The sequence below is a fragment of the Palaemon carinicauda genome, chromosome 44, assembly GCF_036898095.1.
Source record: "Palaemon carinicauda isolate YSFRI2023 chromosome 44, ASM3689809v2, whole genome shotgun sequence".
Classification (NCBI taxonomy): domain Eukaryota; kingdom Metazoa; phylum Arthropoda; class Malacostraca; order Decapoda; family Palaemonidae; genus Palaemon; species Palaemon carinicauda.
In genome coordinates, this window is record NC_090768.1 from 2,498,385 (window position 1) to 2,524,815 (window position 26,431).

At 37.6% G+C, this 26,431-nt stretch overlaps 1 protein-coding gene across 2 annotated transcripts in view; it reads right to left on the reverse strand.

Moving 5' to 3' along the window:
* Window positions 1-26,431, reverse strand: part of LRP1 (LDL receptor protein 1) — a 1,015,507-nt gene that overhangs the window by 877,064 nt on the left and 112,012 nt on the right. For both annotated transcript variants that reach the window (XM_068367027.1, XM_068367026.1), the window contains exons 2-4: window positions 15,092-15,208; window positions 12,336-12,458; window positions 940-1,068 (exon numbers count right to left, since the gene is read on the reverse strand). In XM_068367027.1, coding sequence (XP_068223128.1) covers window positions 940-1,068; window positions 12,336-12,458; window positions 15,092-15,208 — 369 coding nt within the window. The remainder of the gene's footprint in view (window positions 1-939; window positions 1,069-12,335; window positions 12,459-15,091; window positions 15,209-26,431) is intronic.

Below are 26,431 nucleotides of genomic sequence, written 5' to 3' on the forward strand. Positions count from 1 at the left end.
CTGAAATGTAAATACAACTTCCTCTATATCCTTCACTTGACCGTTCCAGCACTATCAGATGTAATTTACGTAGGGTTAAAAATACTGTGTAACTCTCTTCAACGCCATATGACGTAATCTATGTCTAGTAATTAAGTTTTTTTTTTTTATCATTTCATCATTACAGTACAGTATATGAAAATTTTACAAAATATGTAACACTATATATCAATAGAAAGAAAACTTAATCCCATATACAATAGTAAAAGTGTCCTATCTTGGATAGTTTTTGTGCTAGGATAAGCTAAGTAAAATCTTCAAGAAAAGGCCACAGTAATCTTTATCCTATTTGACTTCAAACAATTTAATCTTGTTCAATAATGCCCTCAGATATCCATCAATATTATCAGCCATAATCTTCTTTCCCAATACAAAGATAATATTTCCAGTATCAAAAAACATAATACCTTGGATCCCCTTATCACTATTCAACCAGACATGCATATCACCTAAATCTGCAATTTAAACCTCACCAACATTAAATAATAATCTTGACGACTTAAGCATTAAATCTGTCGGATTCAAGCACATCACCATCTTTACTTGAACATAGAAGACTCCAGGTACCGATGGAAGTTTCCATCTCTACAGATGAAACAAAACTGCATGAAAGCTCTCAGAAGGAGAAATGAAAATCTTCACCTAACTTATTATTGAAATACTGCTCCAATTACTTTTTGTCAGCCACATGTTCAGTTTGCCTACTCTAATTGGGTACTGTAGCCTATGTATAACTAAGATCATTTATAATTTGTATGATCAGTTTATAACACGACTTATGAGCTAATATTATACAGCATACTGAATTTACTATAAAAAAATATCTAATTCATGTTGCATACAACACAATCAATATATATCTGATATTAATTAAAACAAAAGTCATTTATTACTACTTACGGCAAAAATCTCCTTCATCGCTGCCATCTGGACAGTCTTGAACGTTATCACAAAGTTTTTCTATTAGAATGCAATTGATGTCATCTTTACATCTATAATAATTTAAGGGGCATGAGTTGCCCTTCTTACCTGAAAAAAAAAGGTAAGAGGCATAAAATAGTGTTACAAAATAATTTTCTGTCTTCTTTGTTTAATTCTTTCCTTTGTTTAACACGTGGGTACTCCATTCTATCAATGTTTGATGTGCAATGTATGGCTTTATGATTTATTAAACATGAATATACTAACTATGAATAGCAGAAATAGGCCATCTATTAAAAGAGATAAAAAAAAACATACATCAATGAAACAATCATAAAAAGTTTTTTCCTACAAATAAATTGCCCATACTATGTCAATACTCAGTCTTCAGTTTGTCAGACAATAGAAAGAAGTACAGCATAACTGGTACAGTATACTCTCTTACCAGTTTGTGTGTTTGAATGAGAATTAGCAAGAATGAATGGGCCGGGACAAAGAGGAAAACTGTTTTTATGCTTTAAAGACTCAGTTTGTTTCAATACAACCCCATGAATCATGTTATATCAGAAATACAATTTAGATAGGTGTAATAGATGTATGAAAGCTACAATATATTTGCAAATAACTGAACAATCAATAAGAGTACTGTATTCAGGAATATTATGAATAAAAAATCAGGGTGTTGGTAAATCTCTCAAATTACTTCAAGTATAGTAGTAGAAATAGTGGTAAGACTCCACACTCTTATGGAGTAATTTTTTGAAAAAACAGCTGAGCTTTAGCAGAAGGAACCAAAATAATTTAACTCACTGGATGCTATATCCCTTCAGCTACTTGAGCTTAAGTCTAGTTTAGTTGGCTCTAAACAGCCAATGACCAGCAATCATTTCTTCTTCCCAAGGCATATTTTGATCTTATCCACCAAATCAATTGAATGTAATTTGTTGTTGCAAAGTAACAAATGTCTTAACATTGGGCAGAGAATGGGTTTGGACATTACATCAGTTGGATTCAGAGGTTAAGCTAGCATTATGTTGAAAATAAATATTGTAGTAAAACTTTCTGGGGGGTTAGGTTGCATGGGTGAATGGAATGGGGCGGTAGACTGTTGCCGGTTTTGATGGTAAAGGTATGCTGGGGGCACACTGCTTCTGGGTATTAGAAAGAAAGAAATCATGGATATGAGGAGAAAGATATTGAGGAAAAGATGCACAGCTACGATGAGGATGAGGAGGAGGACTAAGGAAAGGAGGGGTGTGTAGGGATGAAGAAAAGAAAAAGGGAAGGTTAGGAAGCATAGTAGTGAGGACGAAGTGATAAAAACATTAACAATATGCAATCAGCATGACAGATGTATTGACAATTATTAATACAGTGCTGTACCACAGATATGTAGTGATGTTTTCAGAGAAATATATTGGGTCATAATATTTATGAGTATTCACTTCACAGTACTATAACTTGGAGCATACATTCTAACCTGATTTATAGATTTTGGCCTTGTTATCTATGACACTTTAGGCACACTTTTCCCAAAACATTCCATCCAAATGAAATTCTGTTCATCAGAAATCTAAAAAATAATTATAGGAAGATGATGTGATGGATAATGTCTGCAAGATGAAGTTTAGTAAGGAGAAAAGACACCTTTAGTGGTAAGGTAGGAAGATTGAATGGAAAAGCTACCTTTCTTGAGGTTAGGAGAAATAAATAGAGAAGGAGTTCACATAAGTAGAGCGGGATTTGGTGAATGGGAAGACTGGTGCTGACAGCCACTTCCAAAAGTGAGGTATGTTTCTTGTGACAATATAATGAGGATTTGTCAAGCTGAAGGGTTACTTGATACTTGTACCAAGTGGTAATTTTTTCTTCTTCAATAACTGTGAATCCTTCACACACAAAAATCTCTGGGGTTATTTCTGCTATGGTATTTGAGATATTTTTTCATGGGTAATCTACACTACCTATGTCATTCTATACATAGAATCTCCATTAAAGACAGAAGCCTCATGGTATATATTTTCCATACCAAAAGGCTAAATGAAGAAGGAATTTTGGTCCAGCAAATTATGTTTTTTGGGCTCAAGCCATGACGTCCTGATGGAAGGTTCCTTCAGTAGCTTCCTAGGGTATATTTAACTACAGTGGATATTCCCAGAGAATTAAACTAAAGGTTATCACAGAATTCTAACTTCTGGTGCGAGTACCCTAAAGGTTTCCCTCTAAGATATCGTATATCAACAGGGGACGCATGTAATAACACGCCACATAGCTATCTACACCCCTTAAAGAGTTAACACTTCAATATGGAAAGGTGGCTGAGTAACTGAGGAGCCGTTCCAAAGTTACTCTCATCCGTGGCTGCTTTTGGTACTCGAGACGTAAACAAACGGGCGCCATTGCTAATTGACGTCACGTCCGTCCTCATCCTTTCGTCTGTAGCTTCTTCGCTAAGTCGGATTTTTCCCAAGCGATTTCTTTATCAGCTTACATCGCCATTATGTCGCTACCTTCAGCCTCGCCTTCTTCTGGAAAGTTGAGTACCAGGTCCCAGTATTGTTTAAATAAGCTCTGGCCGTAAAGTAACTTCTACTTTTCGTAAAATATTGTGTTTTGTGGCAGAGCTGTACCAATACCGGACGCGCCGCTGTTCATGTTGCATGCTTTATTTAGTTAGCCAGAACAGCCTTCTCTGGTCATTTAACTAATTAATATTATTAGTTATTTAGTCTTCATAGCTAGGGAATCATTATATCGTGTTTTAGCACTCATCAGACTCGGTCACTGTTCGACCCCATACTAGATCGCTAGCTTAGCCCCTAGGCTGGACAGCCTAGTGCTTGTTTTCATGCATGATATATATTAGTGTTCCTAAGTTAAGTTATGAAGATTGTGGCATTTTTAAACATACTGTACTATTTACTGTGATGTAAGTGTTTTCGCCTTCGGGGACCATATAAGGGACTGTGTTGATTGTGTATCAACCCCTCCTAACCTAATGTAGGAACCCTTGTATGTTCCCTATTCCCCCTGCCTGTGGGCATTCCCTCTGGGTAGACTTGCTTTCCCTTCTATATAGGGGAATCTCGTCTACAACCAGAGTATTTATCGCTTCTCTGCCTACCCTAAGGGAATGAACCTGAGATCTTAGGAAGGGCCCTGCCCTTCCCCAGTTGCACTTGGTTGGGTTACTCCTTCCTCCATGCAACTAGCGATGTGTCTTTCAGGCTTTCCTAGCCTAGGAGTTAGTCCTCCTACTCTAGGTTAAGCTCTGGGGGTAGACTCTGTCTTTTATAGTTTGGGACAGTACATTAGTACTGTACTTGATCTGGGCTACCTATCCTAGGTTAGGGACGTTCTCCCTTGCCTTGGTGGCCGCTCTCATGCAGTCTCTCCTCATTAGAAAGATCCCTTCTTCTCCCTCCCCACCTATCCCTTTGGTGTAGGCCTGCCTACACACCTCTGTCCTTAGTCCTACAACTCCTCCCTTGGGTGAAGTGATAGGGCTAACCTTGTTCTCCTGCTGAGCTGGCCGCTCTGATACACATACCCTTCATAGCGTTCTATGGGGGTGGTTGCCGGCGGCGGTCCTGCCGGCGGGGGATTCCCCCCTCTTTGAGTGCCCTCTATCCCTCCCTTGGGTTACCACAGGCACCCGGCCACCTGCCGGCTCCCTGCCGCCGGATGTTAGGAGTATCCACTCCTATCATGAGTGCACTCTCTCCGGAGGGATGCCGGAGGGGTATAGGATCTTACCCTTCCATCCCTCCTTACCTGTCTCTCCTTCTATCTTGGTGCCGGTCCCTTGCCGTCTCTACTGCCGGCGATAACCGCCACTACCTCAGGTGACCTTCATTCATAAGATGCCTCCCCCCTCTAAGACGTCAGCCTTCCGTGTGCCGGAGACTGCCGCCTTCCGTCGACATACCGCCGACGTCCCAACCCTCATTTTACCTAGTAATAGCCGACTGACTTTCGGAGTCTGCCACCCGCATGCCGACATTGATTGCCGGCAATCTAGGTATACAACCATATACATATCTATCTTATGAATTGATCCAAGGCTCACCATGCCGTCAGCTTTCGGCTGCCGGAGCCGCCGCCACCTGCCGACGACCCCCGCCGTGCCGACAGTCGCCACCGTGGTATTATCCATATAAGATACTCAGTGTGTCTGCCTTGATGCCTTCCACCCTGCAGGACCGGCCTCCGGTGTGCCGTCGGTCTGCCGGCACCCTCATGAGACGTTAAGGGACATGTACCCCTTCCCTGGCTGCCGGCAACATGCCGACAGTCAATATGTTGCAGCCAGATAGCTTGGCCACTTCCATATAGGTATTGTCTTACCATCCAAAGATAGTGGCTATGCTGTTTGATTGCACATTACAATAATTCCAGCATACTCTGTGTATCTCAGTGCAGTCGATTGCCGGAACCTACATTTACTAAGGGGTTTATCCTATTTCCCCCCTCCCCCAGGGCTCTGAGTGGTCTCAGACCCTAGTACACTCTGTGGACAATTCCTGTTAAAAGCCTAGCTTGGCTCATCCATACGGATTTCCCTCATTGTGACCTTCGGGTACAAAGGAATTGTCTACGGATAAGGTTACGGTAACCGGCTGGGCGGGATTCACAAATATGTGTCTATCTACTTCCTTTCCCGCTCATTAATCTTAAACATTAATATGTTCTTATAATTAAGTTATTCGTAACTTTAGATTAAGTTATTCTTAATTTTAGAGTAATGTAAGTCATTCTTATGCCTTCCATGTACTCATGATCTCTTTCTTTTACAGGAGGAGTATTTGAAGTGTGAGAGCAACTTCTGCGAGGTGAAGCGCCCGGACTTCTACGGGCACAAGGCGTGCCGGACCCACGCCCCCTGCGCCGCCAAGAAAGGCGACTTGAAGTTTTGGGACCCGCAGAACTGTACAGTCTGCAAGAGTCTTCTCGTTGAGGCGTTCGACGATCCTCCTACTGCGGAGGCAAGGGACATTGCAAGGGAGAAGCTACGCAAATGGGTGCGTGGCTTCCAGAAGAACGCCACTGGACCGTACCTTCCTAACGAAGACTTCAGGGCCTTGCTTTTCCCAAAAGCATCTAAAGACTCAGTGGTCCCCCGTGATCAGATCCCCACCGTCCAGATCGTGGTCGAACCTGACGTAGTCATGGCACAGTCCATGCGTGAGTGCCATCTTGATTCCGACAACGTGGAACGTATGTCGGAAGTGTCTGAAGAGACGGAGATGAACCTCATGGGCGAGGAGCTCGACTATGAGGAAGATCAGGTGGAATACCCTGATTCGGAGACTGAGGTCGCTCCTGCTCCCCCAGCAACTCCTGCACCGTCCGAGGAACCTGTTCCTTCGACTTCTGCCACCCCGGACCCTCTTCCATCGGCCACTCAAGAGGTCTTCAAAATGCTTGAAGCCCTCATGGACAAGAAGCTGCGCGAGACTCAGGAGCAATTCCGGACGACTCTCGTCGGCTTCAAACAACCAAAAAAGATTTCGGTTAAGGACCTCCCTACCTGCTCGGAAGCTAACCCATGGAGATACGCCGAGCATATGCCAATTACAACTGGCAAGATTTATATCAGTGAAAGGGTTGACTCTATTTTGCTGGAAGAAGTGGAGTTCTTCCCAAATTTCGAGGCTTATCCGGACTGTTACGTCCGGCTCAGGTCCGAACCAGCCTCAAAGGAAGAGACAGAACCAAAAGAAGTTATTGTGTTCGATCTCGCGAAGGCCCAAGCTATGTTAGCTCAGGCAGTGAAGAGTCGGGGTTTCACTAACTCCAAGATGCCGGCGCTTAGTAAGAAGCATCCAACCTTCGTTGCGCCAAATACTGCGACCTTCCCCTTCATCAAAAAGGCCTTCACAGCGGTCATAAAGGCAGTGGAGGAAGGGAAACCTTGACCTGCACTGGAGGAGTGCAGACCCTTCTCCATTACTCTTCCCCCCGATGATAGGCACTGGAAAGACATCCAGTCGACCTTCACGGTAGGAAAACTGGAACCTGATGTGGCCGGTCGTCAATTCAATGAGGACCTCCCAAGGATGAACGATCACCTCCTTCGTAGGGAACAGGATACGAAGGAGAGACTCGCCGCTTCGCTGTCCCATCAGGTACAGCTCGAACTCATGGCCGGGGATACCAGAGTCCCGGACTTTTACATGGTCCTTGCTAAGTCGCACCTGGCGACTGTAACCAAGGACCTATATAGCTTCGCTAGGGCTCGCAGAGCCTGTCGAGAATTCGTGTTCGCCAGCGCAACGGTGAAACACGAACCCCGGAGACTGATTTCCTCCAATATCTGGGGCAAGCATCTCTTCCCGTCTACCTTGGTGAAAGAGATAGTGGACAAAGCTGCCACGGAGAATAGGAATCTTCTCCATAAGTGGGGCATGTCCCGAAAGAGGAAGTCCTCTCAGGATGATGGCCCTCAGCCTAAGAGGAAATCCTCGAAGCCCAGACCCCAGCAACGTCAACCGAGACGACAGTTTCCGGGTCCCGCTACTCCCCAAGTGGCTACGCAGCCGTAACAGACCTTTCAGTTGGTTCCCCAGCCGGTGGTGTCGCAGTCGCCGGTCTTTACCCCTGCCTACGAGCAACACTCGACTTCCTTTCGTCCCAGAGGTAGGGGCTCAGGCAGAGGTTCCGGCAGAGATTCTTCTCGCCGTCCCTCCAGAGGCAGAGGAGGAAGGGGAGCTAGCGGCCGAGGTGGCAAACCCTCGGGACACCAGAAGCAATGAAGTGCTTCCGGTGGGAGGAAGACTCCGCCAATTCCAGGATCGTTGGACCTTCGATCCCTGGGCACACAGCATCGTCAAGAAGGGACTGGGCTGGAGCTGGACTCAACCACCCCCATCCTTCCAGCAATTCTTCCAACAGTCAACCCCCCTCCTGGAAGAATATGTCCTGTAACTCTTGAACAAGAAGGTGATCAGGAGGGTAAAGTCAACCAGGTTCCAAGGGAGACTCTTATGTGTTCCCAAGAAAGACTCAGACAAACTCAGAGTCATTCTAGACTTATCCCCCCTCAACACGTTCATTGCGAACAACAAATTCAAGATGCTGACTCTGCAACAAATAAGGACCCTTCTGCCTCAAAGGGCCTACACGGTCTCCATAGACCTGGCGGATGCCTACTGGCACATCCCAATGAATCATTACGCTTCCTCCTACCTAGGATTTCGACTCCAAAGGAAAAGTTACGCCTTCAGGGCCATGCCCTTCGGGCTCAACGTGGCTCCACGGATCTTCACCAAGCTGGCAGACACAATCGTCCAACAGCAAACGGCGAGAAATCTCGCCCCTCTCCAGCTCAGAAGTTCCAATGGTTGGGAATCCATTGGGACCTTCAGTCACACCGCCTTTCCATCCCACAGAAGAAAAGGAAGGAAATAGCAGGGTCTGTCAGAAGGCTTCTAAAATCCAAAAGGATCTCAAGACGACAGCAGGAACAAGTCCTCGGCTCTCTACAGTTCGCCTCTGTGACAAACCCAGTGCTTCGCGCACAGCTAAAGGATGCCGCGGGAGTCTGGAGACGTTTTGCATCCATCGCTCGAAGAGACCTCAAGAGACGGCTTCCAAACAGGCTTCGCTTACTTTTAAAGCCGTGGTCAGAAGCAAAGGCCCTGAAAAGGTCCATCCCTCTTCAACACCCGCCTCCATCGATCAACATCCACACGGACGCTTCACTGGAGGGTTGGGGAGGTCACTCCCACCAACAACAGGTTCAAGAAACATGGTCTCCCCTATTCAAGACGTTTCACACCAACATCTTGGAGGCCATGGCGGTTCTTCTCACCCTGAAGAAACTCTCCCCGCCTCCCTCGATCCACATTCGTCTGACTCTGGACAACTCGGTGGTAGTCAGATGTCTCAATCGTCAGGGCTCGAGATCGCCCCTGATAAATCAGGTACTTCTTCCGATCTTTCGTTTGGCAGAAAGGAAGAAATGGCACCTGTCTGCAGTTCACCTACAAGGATTCCGCAACGTGACGGCGGACGCTCTATCGAGGACAAGCCCAATAGAGTCGGAATGGTCTCTAGACGCAAGGTCATTCTCCTTCATCTCTCACCAAGTCCCGGAACTTCAGATCGATCTCTTCGCGACGAGCGACAACAATCAACTTCCTCAATATGTGGCCCCGTACGAGGACCCCAAGGCAGAAGCAGTGGATGCCATGTCACTGGATTGGAACAGATGGTCCAGGATATACCTGTTCCCCCCTCCCAACCTTCTGCTGAAAGTCCTCTCCAAACTGAGAACCTTCAAAGGGACAGCGGCCCTAGTGGCTCCCAAGTGGCCCCGGAGCAATTGGTACCCCCTAGTCCTGGAGCTGCAGCCCACCCTGATTCCCCTACCGGGTCCAGTTCTCTCGCAACAAGTACAGAAGTCGACTGTCTTCGCTTCATCACTGAAAGTCAGGGACCTTCATCTCATGATTTTCTCTCCTTAGCCGCAAAGAAAAGGTTTGGGATCTCGAAGAAAAGCTTACACTTCCTCGAGGAATACAAGACTGAATCTACCAGACGGCAATACGAATCTTCCTGGAGAAAGGGGGTCTCTTTCGTCAAGGCAAAAAATCCTACGGAAATCACCATTGATTTTTGTATGTCCTTCTTCATTCACCTTCATGGACAAGGCTTAGTGGCCAACACGATTTCCACCTGCAAATCGGCCCTGACTAGACCACTCCTATACGCCTTCCAGATTGATCTGTCCAGTGATATCTTCAATAAACTGCCAAAGGCATGCGCTAGACTACGCCCAGCACCCCCACCAAAACCTATCTCCTGGTCCCTGGACAAGGTGCTCCATTTTGCTTCTAGCCTGGACAACGATTCATGCCCTCTGAAAGATTTGACTCAAAAAGTTATCTTCCTTTTTGCTCTCGCCTCGGGAGCCCAAGTCAGTGAAATAGTGGCATTATCTAGAGAAGAGGGTCATATCCTGTTCGCAGAGACAGGAGAGCTTACCCTCTTCCCCGATCCGACATTTCTCGCTAAGAACGAACTACTCACCAAGAGATGGGGCCCTTGGAGAATCTGCCCCCTGAAGGAAGATGTCTCTCTATGCCCAGTGGAGAGTCTTAAGGTCTATCTTCGAAGAACTTCAGACTTCGGTGGAGGACAACTCTTCAAAGGAGAAACATCGGGTAGCGACCTGTCACTGAAACAACTAAGAGCGAAAATCACCTACTTCATTCGCAGAGCGGATCCTGACAGTAAACCCACAGGTCACGATCCTAGAAAAGTCGCTTCTTCTCTGAACTTCTTCCAGAGTATGGATTTTGAAAGCCTCAAGGGCTTTACAGGCTGGAAATCATCGCGCGTTTTCTTCAAGCACTACGCAAAACAAGTGCACGAAGTGAAGCATTTCGTGGTAGCCGCAGGTAGTGTTATGAAACCTGCTATTCAACTCTGCATAGAACAGTGAGCTACTTGGGACTTTAACTCTACGGGTGCCTGTGTTGACCCTTTTGTGATACATAGTGATTTCATGGACACATAGTGTTTCTAATAGACTGTTCTTACCAAGGTGAAATGTCATAGACTTTACATGAGCGCCACATGCCCTAGGGCATGATGTGTTTCCTTTGAATTTTTATAAAAAGACTGGCGTTCCTCTGGAACTTGTGTTTCTAAAAGTAAATTTTCCTTTCAGAATCAAGATTAAAGTCTTTATTTTCTATGTACATTATTCTTTTATTATTGTAAATAAACTCTATATTCATTATTGTAATTACTGCCATAATGATCTGCAATCCTAGAAATAAAATGTCTATTTTACTCCATGTGCGTCTCTCTTCGCTCCTATTCTTTATCAAGAAATATACGATTGTTATAGTTTCATTTACCCCCTTTTCCCTGAAGAACGAGAAAGAATAATATAAGTAATTATGTTATATGCTCACTCATGCCTTGATAATGTTCCTCTTCGAATATTAACCTTTGTCCTGTATCCGAGACCAGATCGATCTCTCCCCCAGGGGGAGTAGTAAATGTTATTTACTTACCTATGCTTGATAATATTCCTACCCGAATATTAACCTTTGTCTTGTCTCCGAGTCCAGCGTGAACTCTCCGCAGGGTGAGTAGGTTTTCAATGATCGCTTCGAGATGTTCCTATTGTCCACCAGGACTTCCCTGCCAGGGGGGCAGGAAGCTCAAGAATCTCTGGTAAGGACATGTTCTATAATACTGTTCGAAGCCCTTGGCACTTGGATTAAAAGGGGAAAAATTCCACGATACATTAATTCTCTAGTACACTTCCATCAGGACGTCATGGCTTGAGCCCAAAAAAACGGATTTTGAGCGAAGCGAAAAATCTATTTTTGGGTGAGATAGCCATGACGTCCTGATGGACCCTCCCGTCTATTCTAGTTCAGCCTTTCAGGCCCCTCCCTGACCTGCTGTATCGTGGAGATTAGCAGAAGCTGAGCTCAGGATGAGGACGGACGTGACGTCATTTAGCAATGACGCCCGTTTGTTTACGTCTCGAGTACCAAAAGCAGCCACGGATGAGAGTAACTTTGGAACGGCTCCTCAGTTACACAGCCACCTTTCCTTATCGAAGTGTTAACTCTATATGGGGTGCAGATAGCTATGTGACGTGTTAATACATGCGTCCCCTGTTGATATACGATATCCTAGAGGGAAACCTTTAGGGTACTCGCACCAGAAGTTAGAATTCTGTGATAACCTTTAGTTTAATTCTCTGGGAATATCCACTGTAGTTAAATATACCCTAGGAAGCTACTGAAGGAACCTTCCATCAGGACGTCATGGCTATCTCACCTAAAAATAGATTTTTCGCTTCGCTCAAAATCTGTTTTGTAATACAACAGGATAGGCAGAGTAAATCCACATCTAATTAAAATTTTACAGGTGTAAAAGAGCACAAGCTGAATCTAATCTGGTGGAGCCTATGCACCCAACCGTATGTGATTCTAGTAATGGCTGATTTGATTGTTTCATTGAGGAAAGCTTTATCATAGTAGAAAACACACGTGATGTTTTGAAGGTGGTTGTGTTTTGCATTATTGTTTTTATAAAAGTAAAAATATTGATAACAATGGCTTTGCTACTATTCTTAAGGGATGAGTACATCAATTACCTCTATATAGTATCAAACAGACTGTTTAATTTCCTAATTTTCAATGGCTGGCATACACTTGTAAGCAGAAAATAACAGATGAAAATTAAAATCAAAATAATACTAATAATAATATAGTATTAGTAATTATTTTTCAGAACTGAAATATAAATCATAGTAAAAGTAATCAGGTCTGCATCAAAACACTTTAACATTTGTGTTCTGCAATACAATACATAATACAAATACACATCAAAGTAATACTTACACATTTCATTATCCTCATCAGAGGTGTCTCCAGCACCACAATCAGCTTCCCCATCACACACCCAACCCATTGGAAGACATTTGTTCGTCAGCGGACAATGGAAGGTCCCACACTGCACAACAGCTGCAAAGATATATTAAACTTAGATTATATGAAATATTTACCCAACACTTTTGAGTTTATAGGTAAAGACTGTGAACAAATTTATTTTTCTACAAAAAAATATTCTCCATACAACCTTTTAATTACACAGTATTGAGCAAACATCTTGGTCTCAATGTCCCAAGCATTTCAATTTTGAATTTTTCAGGCCAAAGGAGATATGAAGGCTGTAAGAGACTGTCAGTCCATCAGCACCTGATAGTAACTTCCCAACATGTTTTTCAATTAGTATACTTGGCTTGATATAGTGTAAATGAGGGATGGAAAGTGGGCATGGTAGTTTAAAATTAATTGGTAAAGAAAATTTTCAATTACAAAAATTAATGTATTCATTAAAAACCCATCAATTATAAACAGATTGTGTCGTTATTCAAGCAAAAAATTAGGCAGATAAAAATTGCATTTATAGTGGAATTTTGGCAACTTCAATAGCAACATGCTGGAGCTTGTATGAGTCAATATACATATCTCCAGCTCGCAATGTAAAGCTGTTTAAACAATGTAGTAAAAGTACTATAAAAAAAGACTCAGTTTACCCAAAACCATCTCTGAGTGCACACCAAAGACTTTATACTGAAGGAAGATAGGAAGGCTCAAAATATGAATATTAATACACTACTTGGTAACTCCAAAGTTAATACAATAGTTTGACCGCTCAGTATTCAGATGGCGTTACTGTAGGTATATCGTTTGTCGTCTGTTTGTTTATATTCAGAATTTGACAGTTGACACAACGAAATCATGGCGCCACCAGTGAATAAGTCACACATTGTTTTTTGCAATAAACAAAAAGAAACCAATCCTCATTAGGTGTTTCACAGACCCCCAAAGGACAAAGAATGGTGAGTACTAACAGTATAAAAGATGAAATATGTGCTACTAATGAGTAAGCCCCACTGATATTGGATATAAGATTAAGGCTAGGCATCCGCAATACACTTTTCACAAACTTTTTTATTCGGTCATAAAGCTATTGAAATAATATATTTCTCAGGAGCTGACATATTTGGCGTTGGGAACATGTTTAGTGTTAAGTATTAACACTAAACTTATAAGTGTATGAATATTTCAGCATGTTTGCACACATGAGTAGCATTACAGGAGTATACTGCTTCAACATATTATTTTGTTAGTGTTCCTTGTCTTCTTATTTTTTTTTCTATTTCCTAAATAAAGACTAACATTTTACAGTATTTGTAAACTGTATTTTTTTGTATTTGTATTTTCATGAACATTGAATGTGTGTTTACTGTCTGTGCTTTCTATGTTTGCATACTTGCTTTGTTGTTTGCACGATGTATTAAATTCATGAAGAAATCCTTTTTTTAGTATTATGTTTTCTCATATTTATAATTATATTAGAGTTTATTTGCATGTAATTCATGACGCAATTTTAGCTTGCTTGTTTTTCTTTTTTTTTTTTTTGGTTTACAATATTTATATGTGCAATATTATTTACTGTTATTTTTCTTATGTATAATTTATTAAAGTTCCTTTGATGTGATTTATCTTTCATTTTTGGTTGGCTTGTATGCTACCTTATTTCTATTTCCATACCCTTTTGGTTATTTTCGTGTGATTCAATTTAGTGAGTTATTTTATTACTTTTGTTTGTATATCTATACATTTATTAGTTTATATTACTAAAGAGTATACGTAGTGCATCATGCATTTCCATTTCAATACAAAAAAATAAAATTGTCTTTTATATACACCTGATATCATCCTTCAATGGCCTACAAACTGTAATCAAATGTATGCCTACATATCACATATGACTAAGTTTAACAAATCAGATATACAGTATGTTTTACTTTATTCGAACGTGATATTGCATAGAATATTTAAAAAGGATTGTAATATACAATACTTGAAATTGCAAGAAAATCAACAAAATTATAAGAGACATAGCTACTAAGTTTCTGAAAAAAAACAGACTGAGAAACATAAGGATACGTCTTCTTAATCTATAAATGTACCTATTTGTAAAATTACAATTTAGTTATCTAATATTTAAGAACGTCATAAATATAAGAATAAAATATACTGACGTAGTAATACAAATTATGAAATATGTAGCAAATCACAGAACTCTGAATGTTTAACCGTTCAGTTCATAGATGGAGCCATTCGTTTCGGATGGGAGTATCTGGCATCTTTTCATAGCACACTCATTTGAGTGTTATCAGGCTCAGCCTTCCTATCTTGCTTCAGTATATAGTCTGGGTTCGCTGATCAGCCGCTAGATGAACTTCAGGTAAAAAAGAATGCAGTGCCCTCAGTTCATGAATATCACAGATGTGAGCTAATGAAAATGATGGGTTAGCTATGAGAAAAAAAATTATTTCTATTTTAAAAAGATTGTTTGTCATGTTTTAACTTATTGTAACTCAGGTTACATTTTCAGCACATTTTTTTCTTCATAATAAGTAAAATGCTAGATTACATTTACATGTACCATGTTCTCATGATGATTATATTTCACAACATGTAAGTTGTGTGGATCCCAAAAATTTTTCTGAATATAGAAAGTTAAAAAACTATAAAAAACCAGAAAAGACAAAACAAAAACAAAAATATTGTATTATACTAACGACAGTCAACTGGCTCATCTGATGCATCACTGCAGTCCGGAGAATAATCACATTTCCAGCTTAGAGGAATGCACGTGAGACCATCTTTGCATGCAAACATGCCCTCATCACATTGGCCTGAAAGAAGAAAATCCGAACATAAGTTGAATAAACAATGTATGTAAAAGGAATATAACTAAAGAAAACAAGACTTGAAAAAAAATACAACATTTCACATCAACATTCACCAAAAACCAGTAGTTAATTCTTTCATCTATTCAAACATATCACAATGTCTCTGATCGTGCAATATACAAATAAACTGGTAGGCCTACATATTAATTACACAGCAATAGCAACTGTAAAACAGTCAATACAAATTCCCATTTTACCAACTTGAAGACATTTCTTCATTAATAATTTTAATTTATTATCATCTTGACTTCCCTCTCTTTTCATTATCAGCGTTATACATTATTATTAATGCTAACAAAGGCCTACTGATCTCTGAACTTTCGCATTCGACTTCCTTAATTTACTGTACTTACATATAGATTATCATCAAGACAATGATACGCTTCCTTTAATGCCATTCACTTCACATAGTACAAAATGACACTTTTATGTCCCTCCTACTTACGGAATGATACAGGTGGCATCATTAATTTCGGCACACTGCACAGGAAACTAAAGAGACGTCTGTCAGCTGTACACTGTATGTACAAAGTAATACTGTGTTTAGCAAAAGAGAAACTGTTAGCAACGCTGCCTGTAAAACAAAGTCACTGAGCTTGTAAAGACGGGATGAAAAGCATTTTAATTATTCTACGAAGTGCTGCATAAAAAAAAAAAATACTGTTATTTGCTTAACATCATTTTGTAAAATTAATAAAAGGTTTTTTATCACGTGTTTACAAGCTCAATGATTTTGTTCTGCAGGCAGCGTTGCCAACAGTTTCTCTTTTGCTGAACATAGCTTCACCTGTTGCATGTAGTAGGTTGATCAGGGCAACAGCCATCCGTAGAGATACTACTGCTAGAGAGTTATAGTGTCTTTTAACTAGCCAGACAATACTTCATTGCATCCTTCTCTCTGGTTACGGCTCATTTTCTCTTTGTCTGCATATATATACTAAATAGTTAGGCATATTCTTTATATATTCACCTGTCCTCATACATCTGACAACGCTGAGATTACCAAACAATTCTTCTTCACTCAAGAGGTTAACTACTGCACTGTAACTCTTCAGTGGCTACTTTCCTCGTGGTAAGGGTAGAAGAGACTCTTTAGCTATAGTAAGCAGCTCTTCTTGGAGGACACTCCAAAATCAAACCATTGTTCTCTAGTCTTGGGTAGTGCCATAGCCTCTGTACCGTGGTCTTCCAATGTCTTGGGTTAGAGTTATCTTGCTTGAGGGTACATACAGGCACATTATTCTATCTTATTTCTCTTCCTCTTGTTGTTCAAGGGTCTTTTTTAGTTTACACATGAAAGATTTATTTCAATGTTACTGTTGTTCATTACTTCTCTAGTAATTCATTTATTCGCTCATTTCCTTTCCCCACTGAGCTATTGTTCCCTGCTGAAGCTTTTCTAATTAGGGTTATAGCTTAGTAGTAGTAGTAGTAGTAGTAGTAGTAGACTAGTAGTAGTAGTAGTAGTAGTGTACAACTTTCAGACATCTCCTTAGCTTATTATTATTATCATTATTATTATTATTGTTATTATTTTCTAAGGTAAAACCCTAGTTGGAAACGCAGGATGCTATAAACCCAAGAACTCCACCAGGGAAAAAAAATATAAATATAAAAACTATTGAATGAAAAACTATAAAAACTATAAAATAATAAACATAAAACCCATAAATTACCCCCCCCCACAAAAAAAAAAATATAAGAACTACACAATCCCCACGCCAAAAAAAAAGAAGCAGGAACAAGAGAAGGAGCAGAAGCACGAAGAGAAGAAAGAAAAGCAGCATAAGCAACAACAAAAAATAAATAAACAAAAAAAACTGAAAAAAACTATAAAATCCCCAAAATATATAAACTATGAAATCCAAAAAAACATAAAAACTATAAAATCCCCATAAATATAAAAACTATAAATTCCAAAAAATTATATAAACTATAAAATAAAAACAAAAAAAAAATAGAAAAGAAGCAGTAACAAGGGAAAGAGCAAAAGTATGAAGCGAAGAAAGAAAAGAAGCATACGAAAAAATAAATAAAAAAAATATAAAAACTATAAAATCCAAAAAATTTATAAAAAGTATAAAATAAAAAAAAGAAAAAAAAAGAAGCAGGAACAAGAGAAAGAGCAAAAGCCGGAAGCGAAGAAAGAAAAGCAGCATAAGAAGGAGGAGAAGAAAGAAAAGCAGCAGAAGCAACATCAAAATAAATAAAATAAACTGAAAAGCTATAAAATTCAAAAAAAATATAAACTATAGAATAAAAAAAAAAAAGATTAAAACTATAAAACCCCAAAAAAGAGAAAAGAAGTAGCAGCAACAAGAGGAGGGGAAGCAGGAGGTGAAGAAAGAGAAGCAGCAGAAGCAAAGAAAAAAAAATAAAAAAAATTAAAAACTATATAATCAAAAAAATTATAAAAACTGTTATATTTAAAGAATTAAATAAATAAAAAATGCAAAAAAAATATAAAAATTATAAATTCCAAAATATATAAAAACTATAAAATCCACAAAAATATAAAAACTATAAAATCCAAAAAAAAATATATAAACTATAAAATCCAAAAAATATAAAAAGTAAAATCCCAAGAAATATAAAAACTAAAATCCCAAAAATATAAAAACTATAAAATCCAAAAAAATATAAAAAAACTATAAAATCCAAAAAAATATAAAAGCTATAAAATCCAAAAAATATACAAAATATAAAATCCAAAAAATATAAAAACTATAAAATCGCCAAAAAAATAAAAACTATAAAATCCAAAAAAAAAAATATAAAAACTATAAAATCCCCCCAAAATTAAAAACTATAGAATAAAAAAAATATAAAAACTATTGAATAAAAAAATATAAAAAATATAAAAATTATTGAATAAAAAAATATAAAAACTATTGAATGAAAAAATATAAAAACTATAAAATAAAAAACATAAAACCCATAAATTCCCCCCCCCCAAAAAAAAAAAATATAAGAACTACACAATCCCCACAGCAAAATAAAAGAAGCAGGAACAAGAGGAACAGAAGCACGAAGAGAAGAAAGAAAAGCAGCATAAGCAACAACAAAAAATAAATAAACAAAAAACTGAAAAAAACTATAAAATCCCCAAAATATATAAACTATGAAATCCAAAAAACATAAAAACTATAAATTCCCCAAAAATTTATAAAAACTATAAAATAAAAACAAAACAAAAATAGAAAGAAGCAGCAACAAGAGAAAGAGCAAATGCCGGAAGCGAAGAAAGAAAAGCAGCATACGAAAAAATAAATAAAAAAAATATAAACTATAAAATCACCAAAAATATAAAAATGATAAAATCACCCCCAAAATTTAAAAACTAAAAAATCCAAAAAAGTAGTAGCAGCACCAAGAGAAGAAGAAAAAAAAATTGTTTTATGTGTTTTATTTTTCACATAGGCCTATGTATTTCAAAGAATTATACGTATGTTTCATTAAATTATTGTGGTCTACCATTTATTTAACCTATAACGTGTGTATTATCAGTCTTAATCATTATCTATTACTTGGTTCATTAATGTCTTTAGAAGGTTTCGTCTTTTAAGATTTACTTAGACCAAACTTGTGAAGGTTTGAATGCTCAGTTTGTCCCTCCTCCCCTTATTGTTATATATGACTTGAACTTCGCGCTTCTGATTAGATAATTCTTTTTAAGCCTTTAGGCCTAGAAATAAAATAAAGGGTGTATACTACCCCTAGACTGTGGAGAAATTTCAGAAATCGTACTTTAAAGCCAAATATACACCCTTTATAAGTTACAAGATTTGATGTGAATATTTATTGCTGCTATCTAAAATATAGCCATGCCCTAGTATGTTATAAAGCCAAGACTCCAGAGCCATATTATCATTTTCATATTTATTATTATTATCATCATTATTATCATTATTCGAGATACATTACTATTGCAGAATCTGCCATTTATGGCTGCGGGTGAATATGTCTGACCTGATTATAGACTTCCGTTCGTCAAGTAAAAGTAAATAATAGAGGTAGAATTAATTATATCTCTAATAGTGAAGATATCTTACCACCTCGCATATTTACTTATTAATTTATCATTATTTCTTCTCCCTGAATAAACCCCTCAAGAGATTAGACCTATATAGGTAGCACTGACTATAACCTAAGCCATGGCTTATAATTTATTGTAAGTTTCGAAACCTCGACCCTAACTTTTGCTTTATACACAAATCGACATAAGCAAAAACAAATAACAACTTGAATTCATAACCAAAATGCACAAACTGTTATCATTAGACTATAGGCTTAGCTGAAATTATTTTCCCTCTTGACGCCCTCTTTCCAACTCTCCAAACTCTATCGACACAGTTATTATTATCATTATTACTTGCTAAGCTACACCTCTAGTTGGAAAAGGAGGATGCTATGAGCCCAGGGGCTCCAACAGGGAAAATAGCTCAGTGAGGAAAGGAAACAAGGAAATAAGAGAATTAATTAACAATTAAAATAAAATATTTAAGAACAGTAACAATGAAAATAAATATTTGCTATATAAACTATACAAACTTAACAAAACAAGAGGAAGAGAAATAAGATATAATAGTGTGCCCGAGTGTATCCTCATGCAAGAGAACTCTAACCCAAGAGAGTGAAAGATCATGGTACAGAGGCTATGGCACTACCCAAGACTACAGAACAATGGTTTGATTTTGGAGTGTCCTCCTAGAAGAGCTGCTTACCACAGCTTAAGTCTCCTCTACCCTTACCAAGAAAAAATGTAGCCACTGAACAATTACATTGTATTAGTTAATCCCTTGAGAGAAAAATTGTTTGGTAATCTCAGTGTTGTCAGGTGTATGAGGACAGAAGAGAATATGTAAAGAAAAGGCCAGACTATTTGATGTATATGTAGGCAAAGGGAAAATAAACCGTAACCAGAGAGAAGGACCCTATGTACAGTAGTACTGTCTGACCAGTCAAAAGACCCAATAACTATCTAGCGGTAGTATCTCAATGGGTGACTGGTGTCCTGGCCAACCAACTACCTACAGTTCCGCGGATAGTCTCACGGAGTCATGGTGTTCAGAGGGATTCATGCTACATTAACGAATTTTAAGTTTTATTCTGAAATATTATTCTACCACAATTTTTTTAACGATCTAATATTTTTCAATGATAAAATTTTACATAACAATGGACCAACGTTGTCTCATACATACTCGTGTTTATAAAGTGAAAAGTAAGTTTTAATGCTAAGTGACAACTTAAGAACAACACTTGCCCGATGCAAAAATAAAAATAAAAAGTATCACCCGTTTTGCTGCATACTGTACAAGGTAACGCTGTTTAGCAAAAGAAAAACTGTTGGCAACGCTGCCTGTAAAGCAAAGTCGCTGAGCCTGTAAGCATGTGATTGAAAGCATTTTTATTAATTTTATGAAGTCATGTGCAGAAAAATATTGTTATTTGCTTAACAGTATTTTGATGAGTATTTCAAATTGTATTCACGATAAGGTAATTTTTATTATAAACTAGAGCAAAAAAAAATAAACTAATAAACGAATGTATAGTTTGCATACCTAAAAAGCTGAAGTATGTTATAAAATCTGCAGTATTTTTACAATCAATGGAATGGAGTCAACTGAATTCGATAAACCACCTTAACCCTGTCTGAAAATATACACTCAACTTCTGGGGAAACTAAATGTAGTTTAAAAATAAAATTATCGAGCTTTTTTTTTCTCTTCTGAAAGATAATAAAAGAAATTCTAACGATGTGAGCAAACTTCCGCCATTAAAGTAAATGCAATTTTCATTCATGGGTATTTCAGTATCCCTGAAAAAACAACAGCAGGCTCTTTAGTATACTGCAATGATATTTGTTATATCGAAAAAGATACTTGCAAGATTGATGTTAAAGATAAAAATATTTTATAGCAAAGAAGAAACTTTGAATTGATTCCCCTACTATTATTATCATTATTACTAGCCAAGCTACAACCCTAGTTAGAAAAGCAAAATGCTATAAACCCAAGGGTTCCAACAGGGAAAAATAGCCCAGTGAGGAAAGGAAATAAGGAAATAAATCAATGATGGGAACAAATTAACAATAAATCATTCTAAAGACAGTAACGTCAAAATAGTTATGTCATATATAAACTATTAACAACGTCAAAAACAGACATGTCATATATAAACTATAAAAAGACTCATGTCAGCCTGGTCAACATAAAAACATTTACTCCAACTTTGAACTTTTGAAGTTCTACTGATTCAACTACCCGATTAGGAAGATCATTCCACAACTTGGTAACAGCTGGAATAAAACTTCTAGAATACTGTGTAGTGTTGAGCCTCATGATGGAGAAGGCTTGGCTATTAGAATTAAGTGCATACCTAGTATTACGAACATAATAGAATTGTCCAGGGAGATCCGAATGTAAAGGATGGTCAGAGTTATGAAAAATCTTATGCAACATGCATAATGAACTAATTGAACGACGGTGCCAAAGATTAATATCTAGATCAGGAATAAGAAATTAAATTGACCGGCGAGTTTTGGAAACAAAATCAATCTATCAGATAAAACCGAATAAGCAAAACAACCTAACCTTCGAAAATTTATCTTGAAACATTACCGAGAACTTTGCTGCCCAAAGGCCAAAGAAAAACAAACAGAAGAGACAAGGGAGAGCATATGAGCGAAATAGTCACTCAACAGTTTCATTATTAAATTTATTATTGTCGTTGTTTTATACTACTACATGCATATTTACCCAGCCTAAAACATAGTGAGTATTCAAGCACTTGTGCAGCTGTATTATAATGACATCAAATGTCTTATGTTACTCAGCCTTTTTTGTACAGGAGCTATGTTAACTAAACTTGGAGTCAATTACCCTTAGGTTATCTGATTTGCACAAATAAAAATATAGAGGCACATTGAGCTTCTGTATTATTATTATTATTATTATTATTATTATTATTACTGAAAATGTAAACGCTTGACTTACAAACCATTAACTTGCGAAATTAGCATCCGCGAAATAGAATTTCACTTAAAAAATACAAAAAAATTAATCATATTAATATTATTAATCTTGACAACTTTATTAACAACAATAATCTTAATTACCGAAAAAACGATAAATGACAAAATCTTATGTAAGAAACAAATAAAACATAAAAGTTAGTAAACCGAACGATGCATATAACAATCAAGTCAACAGACACAGTAAAATGTTTTCATCATATACAGCATTAATCAATGCTTGTAATTTTCCAGTGGATACTTTCCTCTTGGTAAAGGGTAGCAGCTCTTATAGGAGAGGGACACTCCAAAATCAAACCGTTGTTCTCTAGTCTTGGGTAGCGCCATAGCCTCTTTACCATGGTCTTCTGCTGTTTTGGGTTAGAGTTCTCTTGCTTGAGAATACACTTGGGCATGCTATTCTATCTTGCTTCTTTTTTTTAATACTATAGTTTATATGTGAAAAATCTAATTTAATGTTGTTGCTATTGAAATATTCTCGTTTGACTGGTCATTACATCTCAGTTTATCTATTTCCTTGTTTCCTTTCCGCACTGGGTTATTTTTTCCTGTTGGATCCCTTGGGCTTATAACATCCTGTTTTTCCAACTAAGGTTGTAGCTTACCTTGTAGTAATAATAATAATAATAATAATAATAATAATAATAATACAAAAGAAGTATTATAAGCACTGGTATTCCGACTGAGGTCACACCACGGAAAGATGGGCTAATATGCACGTTAGTTCGTAATGCTTTTGGGATGTTCCAATTAATAAAAAAAGAAAAAAATAATGAATGGAATATCTATGACTATTCTCATACCACTGAGATTATATAAAGCTTGGCAAGGGTATTACAAATAAGGGATCCTAATTCCTATGGAATAAAATGGAATTTTTCTAATGACAATGGTGTCGCGCGACTATTTTAGATGAACAAAAGTATTTGTACTTTGGTTGTAAATAGCATACACTGTTAGAAAAAACCGTAATTTGAATCGTAAATTCTCCGCAATAATATCCAGTTCTCAACCGTATGTCAGTAAAATACAGGCGACCGTAATTTTACCTTACTTGTTATTATCTTTTACGGGTTGGTGACCATAATATCACTCCTTTACGTCAATGTATGTTTTTAAAACGGTAAAAATCCTGGAATAAATGTTGCCAGATATTTACTGTTTTTTAATGCAAAGTTTTAACAGTATACCTAAAAGAACATCGGAGATGTCTTTGCCCTGGAATCTGGAAAGGTGATAACCAAATTTTGGATTGCAAAAATTTACTGGAAATCGTATAAAAACGTTAATAACCCAGAAGATATTACTACATTGTATGACAGATGTAACTCCAAATTCTAAGGACTTTCAGTGAAATTTCTCCTAGAGATTGAAAACCAGATTCCTTTGTTAGTTGATTTACCTACAACAGGTACCAGAAATTAGATTCTAAAAATTAAGATTAAAATAACAATCATATTCCATTCAGGATTGGCTATAAGCTCAAACCTATGTTGATCGACGTAATATTGCATTAGAAGAATAGCGTGTGTTGTAGCTGTAGCGAATATAACCTGATTGTCTATGACCTTCGGTGTTGTGATGCCAGTTGAATAAATGGAATTTTACTCAAATGACTGGTTCAAGCGAATTATTAGAACATAATACTGTAATTGAATAGAGTTCGACAACTCAAGAGCTACTCATTCTTGCCAGAATGATTAGAGAATAGGCTTAGATGACATAGCAAGATATCTTAAAATCACATTTCAAAGCTTATTCAGTAAAAAAAAATTGAAATAGATCCGTGATGTTAATAGTAAATTAGATAGATGCAATTTGGTTCAGATAAAAATTAGTGTTCATTAACATGAAGAAAAAGTTTAAAACAATTTTATAAATAGCCCAGTCTTAAATAAGAGACGCACAGATAAAACCATAAGGATACCATTGTAAAATCTATTTTTCAGATTACTACTTGAACATGCAACGTTCTGCATTTGTATGCAGTTAGCTAATTGTAAATAAATATGATGCAAAAGTATAAATATTATGACCTCATTGTGAAGTTTAGCAACTACTATTTCTTTAAAAAATATATAAAGTAAGAAACACTCATGATACGCAAGAAATAAATAGGAAATCATGAATAAGAATAAAACACATTTCAATACAGTCCTTTAAAATAAGATATTAAAGAACATTTATATGGCACATTAAACGGAAGTACAAATGCCGCTAAGAAGAAAAGCTACATTTTCGCTTAAAATATATAATCAGACGGAGGAAAGTGTACCCTCAATTAAAGGAACTTGTAATCTATTTGAGAATGAAACAGAGATGCCCTTAGTTCAATCACTCTAACTGGTATAATACTGGAGTATTCACAAGTAAGCTGAACATCTGTGTCTTGATTGTTGTCAAGGGAGTCACCCGCAAACCACTCTAGGAATAACTTTGAATGTAAAGCTAAACAAGCTGAATAGGAATGACCTGAATGCAAGTATTCCTAAAAGTAGTATAAAATATATAAAATCTAAAACTTGAACCACAAAGTGAATAATGCAGAATAAAATGGTAGCTGGCCGGCATACTCTTTAACTCATGCTGAGGCGGTCCTTGAGTTCATCAAGACCTACTCGCTGTGTGACAGATCATCACTCGCATAACTTTTCCTTTCCCGTGAGCTACAGATGGGGAGGGGGGAAAGGGAGCTTATGTTTTCCTATCAGTAACCACTGCCTGGTTCACCCTGGTTACACTCGCACACACACACACACACACACACACATATATATATATATATATATATATATATATAGATATATATACATACACACATATACTGTGTATATATATATATATATATATATATATAAACATTTGTATATAAACTTATCAGAACAGAAATATTTAACACTTATAACAAAAGAAACTTCATAAGAAAATAACTCGAAATTATATATGATATATATATATATATATATATATATATATATATATATATATACACAGTATATATATATAAATTATGTATGTATATATTCCATGAGCTTTCTATCATTGCATGTGTTCTTCACATGGTCATAATGGATGTAGGCTTGGAAAACGGTAACTAACGTTATGTTTCAAACAATGCCCTGTTGACATTAAGAGGCCAAACCTGACACGCGTATATTAATGCACAGATTTTTGCCGACTTAGATTTTTTTAACAGGAATTTCTTCGTCTCTGGCAGCCAACAATTCGCCAATTTTATGTGTAAGCAACGGAAACAAATCTATAGATATAAAATTGCTTAGCAGGTAAAATGCAATCATTGCAAGATATTGAAAACCGCAGCCAGCCACATGTGGAAGTGTAGTCGTCAGCTAGAAGGGGCCGAGCATTATCTCATGCCCGTCAGCATTCAAGAGTCGTTGACCAATTCGACTCATGAATTAATAAAATGATAACACCTTTGCACTCTTGATTACTTTGCTTCTGGCAAACGTCATTCTCAACAAGTCCCTTTTATATTCTTGCAATTCTTCAGTTCTCTAACTCAATCCTCTTAAGCAACCTCACATGAATACAAAAATCAACGTAAAATCTATACTCATTTTCATTATTTCGCTTACAAAAAAAATATTCTATCAACCCAATATCTCTCTCTCTCTCTCTCTCTCTCTCTCTCTCTCTCTCTCTCTCTCTCTCTCTCTCTCTCTCTCGATTTTTGCGTAACTTTCAAAGACCATGAGCCTTTCAAAAGTAAACATGTACGTATTTCTCACTTTACCTTCGAAATTGCTACTCATTTTACCTCCAATTAACATGATATGCTTCTCAATTTTTGAGTTTGAATTAGCTTTTCCTATTCCTTACTGGTTCTCCGTTATTCTTGACACTCAATGTTTCGCGGATTTTTCCTCTTCACATTATTCCTTTGACTTCTATCCTGTCCATCCAAGGTGTAAGTGGATCTCCCATTACCTAAGGCAACGCTGCTAAGGGGTAAAGTTACAATTCTACTTCAACGATGCTTTTGTTAGTGATGTTGAGAGAGAGAGAGAGAGAGAGAGAGAGAGAGAGAGAGAGAGAGAGAGAGAGAGAGAGAGAGAGAGAGAGAGAGGGGGGGGTGCATGATAATCTTTTCAAGATAGCGTAATACA